Genomic DNA, 17,442 nt, shown 5'->3' with positions numbered 1-17,442 from the left:
ATTATATAAGCAATCTAAAGAATTATACAGAAAATACATTATACATGTAAATATACTCGCTTCCTAACTTTTTTTTTTCTAGTCCACATTGGAAACATACGAAATTCTTGATTAACGTTGCTTCATTCAATTCAATTTTTCAATGTGGTTGGCAGTAAGGGGGAAAAAGTCATGATAACAGAGTGTTGAAACCCTTTAAAATTTACACTTGTTGTCAACATCGTGGACCCAAGACAAGAAAAAAAAATCAATCGAAACAAAAGGAAAAAGAAAAAGAGGGCCGTCACCAAAATCTCCATGGATCCTTGTATGGAGGAACGTAATTATCTGTGGGAGGGAGAAGGCGAAAGGATGCAACAGTCTGTTCCAATAAGGGACCCATCTGTATTATGCAAGTTTCACTAAGTAAGTAATTCACGCATTATTCTGAATACATATATATATATAGACACACACATATAATCATCCCTTTTCCTTGAATTGGATAAAAACTACCTTGACCACAGATACTTTTATTCTTCCATTCTTCTGTCCTATTAGAAATAGTTTACTAATGTTCATTTTTGTATGTGTGTGTGTGTGTGTGTGTGTGAGAGAGAGAGAGAGAGAGAGAGAGAGAGAGAGAGAGAGAGACCTTAGTCCACTCCTTGCTAAGAGTTGAAGCACTTAGAGAGTACAGATAGCCTGCAATAGACATTTGCATGGTTGAATGACAACAGAAGAAGATGATATGCAGAAGCCCCACAAACAGAAACATAAGCCGAATATGCCATAAAGTACCCAGAAGAGACTATGTCAAGTCTCAAGCATTGACTACAAAACTGTAGTAGCAAAGGATATCTGTGCTTAAATGAACGAGGCATCTTTCTATATATATTTTTTCCAGATTTGACTTAGATGACTGTCAGTAATTCACTTTTGAAATTACAAACATCACCATTCCCACACATTCTTATTTATTTGGATAAAATAGTTATTTAATTATAATTTAAAAAACTTGTGTAAAATTGTTTGTAACTATTTTGATGAGTTCCAAGCTGTCATGCAAGCGATTTCCTTTTTTTCCCCCTCTTTACCATGTTGGAAACATTGGCAGATAAGTTATGCGCATAAAATATTTTGTTAACTGGTTCCTAAAATCTTAGATCTTCAGGACTCTACCAAGGAAGTTTCAAATTTGTTTTCAGAACTTGGCAAGAAATTAGATGACAAACTGGGTTGCAAAGATTTTAATAGCTTCACTAATACAACTACACCTTTTGAAAATGAGGAACAAAGGTAGAAATTTTATGATCCTACCTTCTCGTTCAGCTGTTGAAGCAACATAATGTCGGTACAGGTTTGCTTCTTGAGCCTGCAAATATCCATTAAACGCATCAAGACTCCACAAAAAGGAAGGTTGACAGATCTTTGCATTGATGATAACTGTCGAAAAGGGAACACTTACTGATTTTGTCGGTGATTTGCGAACAAGGTACTCATAGTACCAATATAGCTCGCCATCAATCTGGGAAAGAGGTAAGGATTATACAAGCCACTTTGACTCCAAAGCTTTTAGATGTATATCAATTATATTAAAATAACCGAGAGAAATGGTGCTACAAATTAAAGCAAGGTCTTTAAAGCTTACTTCACTAGCATGCGCATCAAGAACTGAACTCTCACTCATCCGCTGACTCGAGGTGACACGCTACCAAAAGATGTAGAATGTCAAATGATAAACAACTTGATGTAGTTTTCGGCAATTAAATCCAAGATCCTTTCTAGGGAGCAGTATTTATTTATTTGTTCATTCATTTAAATGGTCAAACAGTAGAGATATTTTATAAATTAAAAAAAATATATGAGAAGAAAAGTAGAAAACTAATTTGCATGGTTCAGACTCCATGAGAGTAACACAATTTAAACTGTAGTTTAACGTCAAAAAATGTTCAAAAACATGCACCTTGAAGACATGCATTTTATTTAGGTTAAAATATGCTCAAAATCCCTGCACCTTTTGTACATTTAGAATTTAGTCCCCCTAATTTTATTTCTAGGAATTTAGTCTCTCTACTTTCTGAATTTAAAAGTGCAATTTCAATTGTTAACGCCATTAAATTTTTTGTTAAATTCCGGTATATTACAACTTCATTTTTTTTTGTTACATGGTTACCCAGTGAATTTTTTTTTTAATTTCAAAATCTCACACCAGCGAATGTAACAGAAAATTTTAGCTGGAGTGGATGACGGGACCTGAATTATGAAGTATGAAAAGTAGAGGGCCTAAATTCTTGAAAATAAAAGTAAAGGGATTAAATTCCAAATGTGTGAAGAGTACAGAGACTTGGAGTATATTTTAACATTTTATTAACATCTACGCAACTTTTTAGGTGGCTTATAGTTTCTACTGCAATTTTCAGTTTCAGGAAGATTTCAGTCTTAATTGAGCATTTGGGACAAATTTTCAGGTGAATGAACCGAAGTTAGAAAATGTGAGTTATCTATCATACACATGAACAAGAAGAAGTCGTGTATTACCAGTGCAGACTTGTCAGACAATACAGAATCAGCAACATCTTTTGCTGCCCATGTCTTCTTATCCTTTGACTTTAAAAACTGAACATTCGGTGGACCTATCTGAATCAAAGGATGAAATAAAATTTATAAAACATTGGACAGCAAACAAATAGGGATACATTCAGAAAGATGCAGTTCTATAAAATTACCGAAACAGAAATGATGAGATTATCAACAATGTCCACACGTTCAGACACAATGCGTAGGCGTGCATCAGCTGCATTATATGTAAAATCTTGTTAGTATATCATATATTTTGTGTCCAATATCTAATTGTGTTTTGGAAATATTGCAACAAAACTTGGAATTCTGAGTAGTACTGATTAAAATGCTATAGCACACAGAACTTTTCTTTTCCGAGTTGTGAGATTGAGTAAGACTTACGAGACAATGGTGCTGCAGATGAATAGCGTTCTGGCTTTCTAGATTCCACCCTTCAGAAAAAATGCAAAAAGAGTCATGTTCCTACACTTTGAGGTGAATTGGTTTACTCTTCCTTGAGTGAAATTGAAAGTGATATTACAGGTGTATCAGAATCTCATAGCGAAAGAACTATAAGATGCCTTTAAACAAAATACGTAATCTGAATCCTCCAAAGATATGTGTTACTGTGTGTGCCAATCATACGGCATAAACTGTAACAAGAGTCAATTCTCCACATATATTAGGGTCAATTGCTCCATAGAAGTAAACGAGGGAATTATTCAATAGGACCGGGAACGATGAGACAGAGTTGTTGAAATATGTATATATTTTAAATTTAATTAGGTAGATAAATCTTATTTGGATAGATAAGTTTTATTCATATTCTAGAAATATTTTTATTTTATCTTTTAGTAGTTTACTAGAATAAGGGAACTATTTTCTTTTTATGTTTTAGTAGTTTATTAGAATAAGGGAACTATTTTCCCAATTAGGATTAGGACTTTTTTTTTCTCTATTTAAGTTCAATTCTTTAGTTAATAAGAGAAGTACAATTTTATTCAAAGCTCTCTTGAAATCTTTCATGGCATCTGAGCTAGGTTAAAATCTCTAGTAACATCATGGTTAAAACAGCCTTCACTGGAGATAAGAGATCCAGCAATCAAACAGAGGAAAAAAGTTCTACAGTTGAAACAACTACCGAGAGTACAATGACTCAAGGGACAAAGGCGTCTCACCTTTCTTTTCAACTGACATCTCACAAGTTGAATGGCAAGAATTATCTGGAATGGTCGCAGTCCGTAAAATTAGCAATTGATGGGCGCGGCAAGCTAGGTCATTTAAATGGAGAAGTTGAGCAACCACAGGTGGGTGATCCAAAGATGAGCAAGTGGAGGTCAGAAAATTCTATGGTAATTGCGTGGCTTATTAATTCCATGGAAGCTTTCATAGGTAAACCTTTTCTTTTTCTCCCAACTGCTAAAGATGTTTGGGACGCTGTGAAAGACACCTATTCAGATTTAGAAAACGCTTCACAGATTTTTGAGTTAAAAATAAAACTGTGGAAAGCTAGGCAAGGGGAAAAAGAAGTTACTCTTTATTATAATGAGATGATGTCTCTTTGGCAAGAACTGGATCAGTGTTATAATGATGAATGGGAGTGTCCCAGAGATGGTGTAAAAGCTATGAAAAAAGAAGAGAATGAAAGAGCTTATTTGTTTCTGGCTGGTTTAAATAAAGAATTTGATGAAGTGAGATCTCGGATCCTAGGGAAAAAACCGCTTCCAAAATTTCGTGAGATTTTTTCTGAAGTTAGAAGAGAGGAGACAAAGTAATGTTAAAGCCAGGGTTTGAAGCTAATGATGATAATTCTGTTCTTGTAACTATTAAAAATAATGATGATAGTGAAAAAAAGAAAAAACCTTGGTGCGATCATTGCAAAAAATATTGACACACTCGTGAAACGTGTTGGAAGCTCCATGGGAAACCGACAAATGGAAGGAAAAAGAATGACAATGGTCGTGGTTCACAATCAGGGGATAGCAGAGCTTTCCAAACAACTAATGGAAATTATGAGGGCCAAAGTTCTCTGAAAGGGTCTCCATTCACTAAGGAACAATTAGAGTATCTACACAAGTTTTTTCAATCACCACAATTTCGGATGAATTCTTCTATTCCTAACTCATCCAATAATCCTTCTTGCTCTTTTGCCCAATCAGGTACTGATTTTTCTGTTTTTTTCAGTGTCAAGCCTTGTAAAACAAACACATGGATCGTTGATTCTGGAGCTAGTGATCACATGACTAGCAGCCATTTTCTTTTTTCAACTTACACACCTTGCGCAGGAAACAAAAAGATCAAAGTAGCAGATGGGTCCTTCTCGGCAATAGCCGGGAAAGGCACTGTTAAAATTTCATCTTCCTTGGTTTTACATGATGTTTTACATGTGCCAAATCTAGCTTGTAATCTCATATCGGTCAGTAAATTATCCCAGCCCTCAAATTGTCATGTTATATTTGACTCCTCTATGTGTAAGTTTCAGGACATGGTCTCGGGGAGGATGATTGGCAATGCTAAAGAATTTGGTGGAATTTACTTTTTGAAGACGACCATCTAAGTCAACCAACAACTACTTTATGTTTAAATTCTGTTTCTGATTTTGATAAGGTTATGATTTGGCATTATAGGCTTGGACATCCTAATTTTTATTATTTAAGATATTTGTTACCTAATCTATTTAAAAATAAAAGTCCTTCTTCATATCATTGTGAATTTTGTGAATTGGCTAAACATCATCGGTCATTCTTTCCACCTTAAAAATATAAAGTCTCCAAACCTTTTTCGTTAATTCATAGTGATGTTTGGGGACCTTCAAGAGTCTCGACTTTTTCAGGAAAACGTTGGTTTGTCACATTTATTGATGATCATACTCGACTTTGTCGGGTGTTTTTATTAAAAGATAAGTCCGAAGTTAAAAATGTGTTTCAGTCTTTTTATGCTATGGTGAAAACACAATTTGGTGTAAAAATAGAAGTATTTCGAACTGACAATGGTGGGGAATTTTTTAGCGACCAATTAGGTATTTTTTTAACCAAACATGGAATAGTCCACTAAAGTTCTTGTACAAATACACCACAACAAAATGGGATTGCAGAAAGAAAAAACCGACATCTTTTGGAAGTAACTAGAGCCTTGATGTTCACTAGTCAAGTACCACGTTATCTTTGGGGCGAAGCCTTGTTAACAGCTACATATCTTATTAATAGAATGCCCAGTAAAATTCTAAATTATAGAACTCCTTTTAGTCTCTTTAAAGATAACTTTTCTAACTCTAAATTGATTACAGATTTATCCCTCCGAATTTTTGGGTGTAGTGTTTTTGTTCATCTTCACAGCCAAGGTAAACTAGATCCTAGAGCAAAAAAATGTGTCTTTGTTGGTTATGCTTCTAATAAAAAGGGTTACAAATGTTATGATCCAATTGATAGGAAGATTATAGTTACCATGGATGTCACATTTGTTGAAACAAAATCTTATTTTCATTCTAATCTTCAGGGAGGGAATTATACTAAAGAATATTCTATAATTGATCAAGAAGAGACTAGGAATATACAACATAGGGATTCTAATAATGGGGAAGGCGAATTTATAATTAACACAAAAATTAATGATGTTAATGTTAATGAAAAGGAGGATGAAGGTGTAGAGTCTGATCATGAAAATAAAGAACAAACAAAGCAGTTAATTGTTTACTCAAGAAGAAATCGAAATCAAGAAAGTGGAATCCACCAGATTCATCACCAAGAATCCGACCCGCAAGATCCTGTCAAAAGCCCAGGTAAAGCTCATAATCCAGCCAATGAATTTTCTGATTTAGATATTCCAATTGCCAAAAGAAAAGGTGTTAGAAATATTGTCAAATATCCCATATCTAACTTTGTATCCTATAAAGCCTTATCTTCGACATTCTCAACCTTTGTTTCGTGTCTCGATACTGTCCAAATACCAAAAAATGTGAAAGATGCTTTACAGGTTCCTGAGTGGAAGGAGGCTATTTTAGAGGAGATGCGTGCTCTTGAAAAAACAGGTACATGGGAAACAATGGAATTACCTGTAAGGAAAAAAACAGTGGGCTGTAAATGGGTGTTCACAACCAAATTCAAACCAGATGGATCTTTAGATAGATATAAAGCCCGGTTGGTAGCAAAAGGGTACACTCAAACATACGGGATAGATTATCTTGAAACATTTGCTCCAGTGGCCAAATTAAATTCCGTCAGAGTTCTTTTATCAATTGCTGTTAATCTTGATTGGTCTTTACAGCAACTAGATGTGAAGAATGCTTTCCTAAATGAAAAACTTGAAGAAGAAGTTTACATGGATCCTCCTCCAGGTTTTGAAGAAAAATTTGGAACTCGTGTATGTAAACTCAAGAAATCTTTATACGGTTTGAAGCAGTCTCCTCGAGCTTGGTTTGAACGATTCACTCAAGTTGTTAAAAAACAAGGTTACTCACAAGGGCAAGCTGATCACACAATGTTCTATCAACATTCACAAAAAGGTAGAATAGTTGTTATTATAGTTTATGTCAATGATATCATTCTTACAGGAGATGATGTGGATGAAATAAGACGTCTCAAGGAGCATCTAGCATTGGAGTTTGAGATCAAAGACTTGGGTCCTTTGAAATACTTCTTGAAATGGAAGTTGCTCGATCAAAGAAGGGTCTTGTGGTCTCTCAGAAAAAATATGTGATTGATCTTTTAAAAGAGGCTGGGATGAGTGGTTGCCGCCCAGCTGACACACCAATTGATCCAAATGTAAAATTTGAAAATAAAGAAGGTCGATTAGTTGATAAAGGGCAGTACCAAAGATTAGTTGGTAAGTTAATTTACTTATCACATACAAGGCCAGACATAGCTTTTGCAGTAAGCTTAGTGAGTCAATTTATGCACTCCCCAATGGAGGAACATGAAGAAGCAATGTTTCGAATTCTAAGATACTTGAAGAGTTCACCGGGAAAGGGCTTATTCTTCAAGAAATCCGAACAAAGAGGAATTGAAGCTTATACAGATGCAGATTGGGCAGGCTCAATAACAGACAGAAGATCTACATCAGGATACTGTACATTTGTTTGGGGAAACCTTGTGACTTGGCAAAGCAAAAAACAAACTGTTGTAGCAAGAAGTAGTGCAGAGGCTGAGTTTAGATCAATGGCTCAAGGAATTTGTGAAATGGTTTGGTTAAAAAGAATTATGGAAGAGCTGAGGAAACCAATAACTTCACCAATGAAGTTTTACTGTGATAGCAAAGCTGCCATTAGCATTGCTCACAACCCAGTCCAACATGACAGAACTAAACATGTTGAGATTGATAGACACTTTATCAAGAAAAAGATTGAAGAAGGCCAAGTGTGCATGCCGTTTGTTCCTTCAAAACAACAGATTGCTGACATACTCACCAAAGGACTCTCTAAGACAAGCTTTGATTTTCTTGTAAGCAAGTTGGGCATGACTGATATATATGCACCAACTTGAGGGAGGGTGTTGAAATATGTATATATTTTAAATTTAATTAGGTAAATAAATCTTATTTGGATAGATAAGTTTTATTCATATTCTAGAAATATTTTTCAAGAGTGAACAACATGTTTTCTTTACAGATTTCTAAATTTATATATGATAATAATGAAAAAAGGCAGCAGGTCATGTCACGTGTAATTTTGATGCTGAAAACCTACCATTTAAAAAGGAACTTCTTAGATGGCAATTCCACTGGGTATGAATAGGTATAAGCATTTATTTCATCAACTAATGAAGTCATTCTTACATCTTCCGCAGCAAGACATCCTGCAATAAGCTTAACATGATACTTGGAAGAAAAAGGAAGAGAGTATGGATATAGAAATTATTGAAAAACTAGATAGCATGCATTCAAATGTTTCCTTCCAACAGAAGTGTTACAAAATCAGAAGAAGGTGAAGATTCAGTGGGAGATTGTTGAAGCCTCATAGTAGGAACAATAACAAAAGAAAAATTAGATCCCTTTATGATCCTCTAGATAAACATTACACAGAAGGATCCACTTAAATTTCTAGAAATAAAGGGTTCTTTCTTCGGTCAGAGAAGAAGGCTCTACCAAAAATCTAAAACATACAATTTGATCTTGGTGCAACTAGAAACTGCTTAAACTCAACCATGGGTAAGTTTAAATATCACAATTCTTTACACAAGCTCAAGCCATAACAGGGATGCCACACCTAATATTTTGTGAATTCAGCACTATAATGATTCTTTTGGGATATATAATAGTCTTCATGGTTAACCAAATTAAAACGAAAGCAACATAAAATAAGTATAGCACATCATGTAAATTTTCCATCACTGATGATGGATGGGCATATAAGAAACAGCTTTTAAATAACTGGTCCCTTTTCTTCACTAAAAACCAACTAAGCTAAGCCATTGGTTCTTCATACCGTCATTTCATCATGCACAAGGTGAACTAGTGAAAGAGGCAACGAAGGTATAAACATGTACCTGAAGATGGAAAATGTGTGGAGAGCGAAGAAGAAAGAGCCAAGAGCAGCAAATCCCTTCTCCATAACACGTTTGGGGAAGTGGGTTTTGAAGCAACACTGCAACATAGTGTAGTTTTCTGATGAAATTTTGTACTGTAATTACTATAATTATGACTTAGCATTCCACTGCCATTACTACCCGGTTCATGCCTGAGAGAAAGCCCGGAAAAAAAAAAAGAAACAAGTTGAGAAAAAAAAAGACAAAAAGTAAAGGGAGAGATAGAAAGAAGAAGAGAAAACCTGAAGGAAGGGAGGGTTGGGAGCAAAAGAAGAGAGGGAGAGAGAACCACCATTTTTACTCTCTCTACTCTTCTATTTTCTTTCTTAGCTTATTATACTTAGCTAAACTCATCCGCTTGGATTTCTTTTTTCAGATTTTCTTCACTTTTAAATGGGTAATGTTCGTCTACAACTCAACACCAAATCGGCTAAATCCAAGACACCAATAGTATATTGCCACGTAAAACACTTATTATCATTATTAGTCCTGAACTTAATAACTTTTATAAAAGTTGGCCCATTGACTCTCTTTTTTTATCAAATAGATCTCTGAGATTGGTATTCATTGCACAAATTCGTCCTTATCTTTGTTTTTTAACAATGGGGTGACGTCCCCAAACATAAACATGACACGCGAGCAAAGGGAAACGACAAGTGTTTTCTTCTTTAGTTATTAAAAAAAATAAAAAAAATAATTAAAATTTTAGATAATTACAAAATATAAATAATTCAAAAAGAAATAATAATAGATCAACAACCGGTCACCGTGATCAATACCCAATCAACGTGGATCAATTTTTTGAATTTTATAAAAAAAATTATTTTTCAATTAATGTTATTTTAAAAAAATTAAACTACTTTTGAATTTTGTTGAGTCTTTTGTAATTTTCTAAAATTTTAATTATATTTTTTATTTCTTTGAATTGTATATATTTTTCAATTTTTTATAAGTTTTTTAATTTTTTTAAAAATTTTATAGATTTAATTTTTTTTAAATTTATATAAATGTTTCGAATTTTTCAACTTTTTAAAATTTTTTAGAATAATTAAAGCTATGATACATGTCATTCCCTTGTTTGCCCACGTGTGATGTCCATGTTAAGACACATTACCACATTGTTAAAAAAAAACAAATGGTGTTAACGGAAGGGACCAATTTGTGTAACTAATGTTAATTAATCTCAAAGACCAATTTGATCCAAAAAAATGTCTAGGAGCTAATTCAAGAAATTTTACCATGTTCAAGGGCTAATCTATATATTAGTAGTAGGAGAAGGAGGAGGAAGAAAAGTAAATAGAAAATCTACAAGAAAAAAACAAGCTAAGATTGGTTAGAACTTGTGTTTTGAAACATTTTATGATATTTAAGTATGTGTTTCAGTAAAGTGAAGTAAGATTGAATATAATAAGAAAAGAAAAGTGAGAGGTCATACTTATAGTGAGAATAAAACTTGGTATTTATAAATTATTTTCGTTTTTTTGTCCATGTGTGTTAACCAACTCTGTTGACCGATTAATGATTGGTTGATATGATGTCTCATATTTGTTAAAGATGTTAATAGCTCACACTTTACTAATGATTAATGTGATACTTCATATTTGTTAAAGATGTTAATAGCTCATGCAAAAGCTTCTATTTATTGTAAAGAGAAGAATCCAACTTTTTCATGTGGCCTCATTGATTTAGCAAATAGTCCCCATTTTTGTCTAAGATGGGTTATAAAATGACCTATGGAAGATTAAGATGAGAATAAAATATATTACTAAATAAGAAGATTGAGGATAAAAAGAGCGGTAGAAAAGTAGTTGAATCTCGTGAATGATTTGTGCTCAACCAATTAATTATATCGAAATATTTGTGGTAATTAAATTGTTATCGTATCTCATTAATGACTTTTGTTATACTAAACTCTCTGTCTAAGAGTATTTTTGTGGAAGCCAATTTGTTTGACAATATTGTATTCTGTTGAGGATTTTTTTCTCAACCAAACTTTGTGTAGGAGAGCATTTTTTGTTGGGTGTCATAGTAACCCCTGCGATAGTTCTGCTTTACCAAACTCTACAGTTAAGTTTGTGTTTTGGAGCGCTTAGGAGCAAAAGTTTAAACTGCTCGGTAGAACAAGATTGAGAGATAATAAAGGCAAAGCTATAGGAGTGATGCATGCACAAAGGCCTGGCCAAGTCAAAAACTTACTTGGAGAGCTTTGCCTTTTACTAGTTGTGGCTTGTTGAATTGTACAAAAGATGTCTTTCAAGATAAGTTGTTGCTAGTTTTTCTTAAATAATTGACCTAATTAAACTGGCCAAAAACTCTAAGGTAGGGATTCTTTTATAAACTCCTAAAACGACTTTCTTCAAGATTTTGGGTCTTCCACTACTAGTGAAGTCCTCCAAGCAAGCTTCAATTCTTCTTGGCAGCTTTGTAAACCCATGGACACATGATAGTACATATATAAATTTAACTGGCTTGAATTTGCTTGGACCTTGTCTTTGTAACCGATCTTCTTAAAAAAGAAAGTTTATCTTGACTTGGTAAGACCTTTGTGCGTGCATTAAAGAGGCTGCTAAGAAACCTTCATAACATATGTGGAGCCAAAAACAAAGAAAAGCAAAGGTTGAACCGGAGTTTCAAGGAGCTTACAAGGAGTTGAAAGGACAAGAAGCTTAAGGCAGCAGGAAGCTGAAAACAACTAACATGTATGCACCTAAAAATGAAATGGTGAAAAGCCACAGTTCAGTCGAAGCTGCAACAAGCTGTAAGAAGCATAGGTTACAGGGTGAGATTTGAAAAAAAAAAAACAAAAAACTAACATATCATATGCACACACAAAAATAATCATGGCAAAAAACCATAGCCGTAAGAAGCTATAAGAAGCTACATAATGTATCTACAGGAAGCCACAAAGGCTACAATGTGAGAATTATAGAGTAGAGCTACATAGGTCGCTGAGTTGCATCCAAAAACAACAAAAAAGAGAATTGGAGCTCTAAATAAATGAAACCCACAATAATATAGGAGTTGTATTAAAAAACAACATGAAAGAGAGCCGAAACTCCATAGAAATGAAACTCGTAAACAACACGGGAGTTGCACCAAAGAACAAAAATGAAACCGCAAACAACATAAGAGAAGAAAACCCTAAAATAACATATGATAAGTAAAACTCAAAAACAAAAATGGCAGATATGTAACTGAGAAGACAAGTGTGGGGGTTTAAACTTGAACTTGAAATGAGGACTACATAACTAGGCTTACAGAATTTGGGCTGCAGAATCACCACTATGGAACCATGGCTACAAAATCAAGATTGTAGAATCAAGGCTGAAAAACCGAGACTGTAAAATCAGCAGAATCATGGTTGCAAATATATGGTTGTAGAATCTCAGTTCTACCATGTTTAAATTTAATTAAAAACAATATTTTAAATAAAAGTAAATTTTTTTTATTAAATCAAATGATAATTTAACATGTTAAGCATAATTGTTTTAGGTTAAATTATGGTTGCAATCCTTCTATTATGTTTAAATTGAAGGTTTGATATCTATACTTCAATTTGACATGATTTGATTCCATTACTTTTATAATATCATTAATTAGTCAAAATAATTTACACTCTTAATTATTTTTTATTAAAATGCTAATATCAATTTCTTTTAAATATCCATTATACTTGTGTTAGAAAATATTTTTAAGAAAAATTCACATGGTCTTGTAGCAGTAATAATTAAGGATGTTAACTGTTTTGGTTAATTAATGGAATTGTAAAAATAGATAATGAATTTATATCAAATAAATTCTACAGACTAAATTACTAAATGTGAGCATAATAGAAGGACCAAAATTGAAATTTAATATATTATGATGATTAAAAGAATAAAATAAAGGAACTAGATAATTCCCATGGAGAAAAGCCCTTGGGGCATTCCTTTCATGTAAAGTTAGAATGTGTTTCCCATGACTCTCATTTTTATATAATTTTATTTATTATGTAAAAATTGATATTTAATTTTTATATTTTAATTTTTAACATAATTTAATTTTTATATTTTTATAATATTATTAATTAGTTCATAGTATTAATATTTAAATTAAATTGTTGATATTAATTTTTTAAGAAGTATTATTTTAATAAAAAAACATTTTGACACCATAAATTGTAATAAATGTTTTTTTTAAATCTGTCAATTATTGAAATCATTGTAAGACAATGATAAATTTTCAATTTTAATGTCTCTATTATACTAACATTTGGTATTATTCCAATTAAAATGATGATTAAAAAAATATTTCTAACATAAAAATAAAATCTATTTTGACATGATAAGTTTGAATGAGTGTTTTTTAAAAAATATTGGCTTCAACATTTTAATCGAAAAAATTAAGGGTGTTAAATATTTGAATAATTTATGATATTACATGGCAAAACCAAATTATGTCAAACTAAAATATAGACACTAAATCCTAAATTTAAATATAGTAGAAGGATTGTAACCATAAATTGACTTAAAATAATCTATATCTAACACAATCATTTGCCATTTGATTTAATAAAAAGAATTGATATTCAGAAAAAAAAATGTTTTAACTTTTATTTATTTAAATTAATATAAGTTATTATCTATTTACTCAAAGTGAAGTGGGGATAGAAAAAAAAATTGACAATGTTTTCATAAATAACATCGTATGATTTTTAAATTTTTAATATTAATTCATCGTCGCGGTGATTTTTGAAAAACGCATGAATTTTTTTAAAGTTTTTAAAATTAGATTAGTTGTTGAATCAATTAAATCATTTATTCTTAATTTGATTGGTTTAGTTTGATTAATTGCATAAATTATTAAAAATCATAAATTAAAAATAAAAATAAAAAAGGATTTAAAATCCAATTAATTTAATTTTTTAATTCAGTCCAATCAGTCGGAGTCGACTAGTGGATATCAATTGATCTAATCTTTTATTTCGAATCAATATTTCAATTGATCTAACTTGATATTATTCGATTTTGAAAATAGTGAGTTTTTCCCATTTTTGAAATTGATATAAGTTTAAAGGGTATTATTTAAATTATAAAAAAAAGGGTATTATTTACACCGGAGGATAAAATTTAAAAGTTGGTGGATAAGGATTTACCCGGTTCAAGCATATTCCACGTCATGAATTTGTAATCCGAGCTGAGATGGAAGTTAGGTCTGTTTCCAAACTGGACGCGGACGTCACTGCTTGTCAAGTAGTCTCCTCTCCCCTCCTCGCTAAAAAGCATTTCATTATTGCTTTCCATTCTAATCGCCGATCTCTTCAATCTTTTTTTCTTCTTGCCCTTTTTTCTATTTCTTTCTTCAGACGATCTTCAATCTCTTCGAACATTTTAGGTAATTTATCTTTCGACTTACCTTCTCCTTTTCTTATCATATCATTACGGAATCTTTTTTCCCCTTTTGCAGTATTTTTATCGATTTTCTTCTTTATTTCTCGTTCAAATTTTCTTCCTAATCTTTGATTTTTGATATTTTATCCCTTCTTTTTGGTTGATCTTCTCGAGATTTGAATTGGAAAACATAATCGAAGAACTAAAAGCTTACCCGAATTTTTGTTAGTAGTTGCTCTTTTGATATATATTTAAAATTTTAAGGAATTATGCTTTTTTCCCATTTTATCTAGTGATTATTTATTGTTTAATCCTAAGAGTTTGATCAAAATGTTTTTGTTGGATTTTGCATTACAGAAAAGCTTTGATAGAAAAATTCATATGATCGAGCTGATTGAACGTGTGTATTTGTATTAAGAAGAGGCTTATCCATTGTAAATGTTTATTTTCAATAAATCTGATTATTGTTATGGTTAAAGTAATTTTGTTATTTGATGAGAAACAGTCATAACTCAGCATCTCGTAAGTAGAGTTCTTTTTAGTTGCTTGATGGATTTTAGGTGTTGCTTGTTTTCAATCTATAAAATGGTCGACTTGGTATCCATGTCTTATAATAAATCATACCCAAATTCAGTGTTTATTACAATTTACAAACAATCTACTCTTTTGGTTTTTAATTCTTTGGTGCTTTCGATGGTTGTTTCCTTTCATTTTGCTACTTTGCTTATAGGTTGAACTCTTATTAAATTTTCCTCTTTGGGAAAATTAATGATTTACTTCATTCTAATAATGGTTGTCTAAATGAATAGTGTTCTTTGTCCATGAAGGCAATGAAGCCCGGAGTTTCTTCATTGAACCCATATGCAGCATCATACATACCTCTTGCCAAAAGGGAGGCCAGTGATAATGTGACAGCCAAAGATATTAAACACAGCAATGAGAATGCTTGGTTCAAACCTTCCTCACACTTTGCATATAACCCACACAGTAGCAATGCTTCTCTTGGCTCTTCAGCCTATGGTACTGAAAAGCACCAGGTTGCAGAAGGTTCTGCAGTGAAAAGCCATCCTGCTCATGGTTCTTTGATGCACAATCCTGGTGAAATGACTGACAAGCAGATTGTGGATGAAGAATTTGACATGGATTTGGAGTATCTTCGCATGTCATTTCCTGGTCTGTCCAATGAGTCTCTTTTGGATGTCTACTTGGCAAATGATGGAGACTTTGAAGCCACTGTTGATATGCTGAACCAACTTGAGGTAAATTTGACCTTTGTTTATTTTATAATTATGAATATCATCGTGAGCCTGATATTGGTGGATTGCTTTCCTTCATTCCTTCTCATTGTGAGTTTTTCTTTTCTTAAGCCTTGGGAGGATGAATGTTTGAGCTCCCCTCCTGCTGTTCTATCATGCACATCTCCAAGTGTCCCGCTATGAACTGCTAATAGTGAAGTAATTGAATTCCAGCATAATTTTCTGATTTTTATTGTCTAATTACATATTTAACCTGATTTTATATTTTTGGCTTCGACTAATAATTGTCTGATCAAAGAGTTCGGGATCTTACTCCATTTTTGGCCCATTGTGGTGTAGCCACGGTTTTCTTCTTCATTACTTTTGTGCAACTTCTGATCTCATCATCATGTTTGGTGACTGAAGTGAAAGATCTTTTGGTTCCCGCTCTTTTCATGCTTTCATCTTATCTCGTACATTCGTCATGTGATTGATTTTTCATATGGATTTTTGGTTCTTACCATAAGTAGTATGTCATTGTGTACTTGTTTTTATTCGCAATCATGTTACTGTTAGTTCAATATGTCCAAAGTGAGGATTCTATGTTAGGTTATTCTGTTAATAATTTCTGCTAATTGGGTAGATTAAGGATGCTGGTCTGGGCTTTTCCCTCATGCAGCAAACTTGGTTTTTGATCGTTGTATGACAAATTCTTTATGCAGTTTGTTCAGCTTATCAGTATTTCACGTAGGGCTACACCACACTGAGCTAAATGTTTAATTTGTATATGACTTTCACTGAAAAATGTAAAAAAGAAGTTTTTGTTTCTGATGGTATACTTTGTTGGAAATAATTTCTGGAGTATATGTCATGTTGATTTTTTTAATTAGTTGATAATTTTGCAAAATGTGTACTTAAAATTTCTCTTGGTATTCATGGGATTGTTGTCTTGTTCAGATGCACACTGTTGAGTCATCTGAAACTCTTCCCGACTCTTTGGATATTGGTGATGTCTCAGAATACGGGTCTTCAGCAACCTGTGTTGGTCTTAAACTGAAGAACATGGCGGGTGAAACCAGTGCTTCTTCATCAGGCGGTGCAGAATCTGCTGTTGCCTCATGATCGACTTCCTGAAAGGATATATTTCAGTGTTTGTGGTATAGATATATACACAACAAGTAGGGGCTTTCTTAAAATCTGAGAAATATGGTAAATGCTATAACATTTGAAAGATTGTTTATGTTGTATAGTTGTATGTTGCTTGTCTTGCCTAAACTGATACTGCAGTTGTGAGCTTTAATTTGATTGATGGAAAAGCTCCTTTCTGCAGTTAACATGCAAAACATAGTTTTCAAGAATGAAAATGATTCTTCCCTGTTTCTTTATTGTTGTTTTGGTTTTACATGCATTGCGTTCATGGTGTTATAAATTTGTATAAAATCTGCCAATTGTCATGTGATTTGTTTGGTTATATTTCAATTCGTAAGTCTTCTTTACGAGTCAAGTCAGAGTTATGGATAAATTATAATATATTTTGTTTAAGTTATATTTTTAATGTATAAATTAAAAAATAATTTGAAGCAATTTTTAATAAAAAGATTAAAATGAACTTTACATATTAGTATAGTGACTTTTGAAAAACTTAAACCCTTAAAAAAAATAAAATATATTAAGCATTTAAATGCTGAGATTACTGCATCAACTAAATCAAGACTCAATCCGCTTCTTACTAGTTTCAAATGCAGTTATAATTATTTATTTTCCTGTTTAAACTCTAGA

The 17,442-nt window shown here is 32.6% G+C and overlaps 2 protein-coding genes across 7 annotated transcripts; one reads left to right on the top strand and one right to left on the bottom strand.

Annotated features, from left to right (window-relative positions):
* Positions 1 to 104: 104 nt before the first annotated feature.
* On the bottom strand, positions 105 to 9,431 carry LOC107901380 (psbP domain-containing protein 5, chloroplastic). Of its 3 annotated transcripts, none has more exons than XM_016827362.2 (11): positions 9,302 to 9,431; positions 9,021 to 9,211; positions 8,222 to 8,330; positions 2,944 to 2,993; positions 2,709 to 2,776; positions 2,521 to 2,619; positions 1,631 to 1,690; positions 1,448 to 1,507; positions 1,300 to 1,354; positions 635 to 684; positions 105 to 382 (listed from the first exon to the last, which is right to left on the bottom strand). In XM_016827362.2, the coding sequence occupies exons 1-11, from the start codon at positions 9,352 to 9,354 to the stop codon at positions 284 to 286; spliced, it is 894 nt and encodes a 297-aa protein (XP_016682851.2). In that variant the 5' UTR covers positions 9,355 to 9,431; the 3' UTR covers positions 105 to 283. The 3 variants fall into 3 exon arrangements, with proteins under 3 accessions (XP_016682851.2, XP_016682853.2, XP_040970980.1); XM_016827364.2 differs by having other exon boundaries at positions 9,021 to 9,118; positions 9,302 to 9,426; XM_041115046.1 differs by lacking the exons at positions 8,222 to 8,330; positions 9,302 to 9,431.
* Positions 9,432 to 14,195: 4,764 nt separating this feature from the next.
* On the top strand, positions 14,196 to 17,042 carry LOC121230394 (polyadenylate-binding protein-interacting protein 5). Of its 4 annotated transcripts, XM_041115043.1 has the most exons (4): positions 14,260 to 14,432; positions 15,256 to 15,687; positions 15,796 to 15,882; positions 16,621 to 16,783. In XM_041115043.1, the coding sequence occupies exons 2-3, from the start codon at positions 15,259 to 15,261 to the stop codon at positions 15,865 to 15,867; spliced, it is 501 nt and encodes a 166-aa protein (XP_040970977.1). In that variant the 5' UTR covers positions 14,260 to 14,432; positions 15,256 to 15,258; the 3' UTR covers positions 15,868 to 15,882; positions 16,621 to 16,783. The 4 variants fall into 4 exon arrangements, with proteins under 4 accessions (XP_040970974.1, XP_040970975.1, XP_040970977.1 ...); XM_041115040.1 differs by lacking the exon at positions 15,796 to 15,882 and having other exon boundaries at positions 14,196 to 14,432; positions 15,238 to 15,687; positions 16,621 to 17,042; XM_041115041.1 differs by lacking the exon at positions 15,796 to 15,882 and having other exon boundaries at positions 14,239 to 14,432; positions 16,621 to 17,042.
* Positions 17,043 to 17,442: the final 400 nt, after the last annotated feature.

The sequence above is a fragment of the Gossypium hirsutum genome, chromosome A06, assembly GCF_007990345.1.
Source record: "Gossypium hirsutum isolate 1008001.06 chromosome A06, Gossypium_hirsutum_v2.1, whole genome shotgun sequence".
NCBI classification, from domain to species: domain Eukaryota; kingdom Viridiplantae; phylum Streptophyta; class Magnoliopsida; order Malvales; family Malvaceae; genus Gossypium; species Gossypium hirsutum.
The sequence above is the reverse complement of the archived record's forward strand: the minus strand, read 5'-3'. Positions and strand labels throughout refer to the sequence as shown.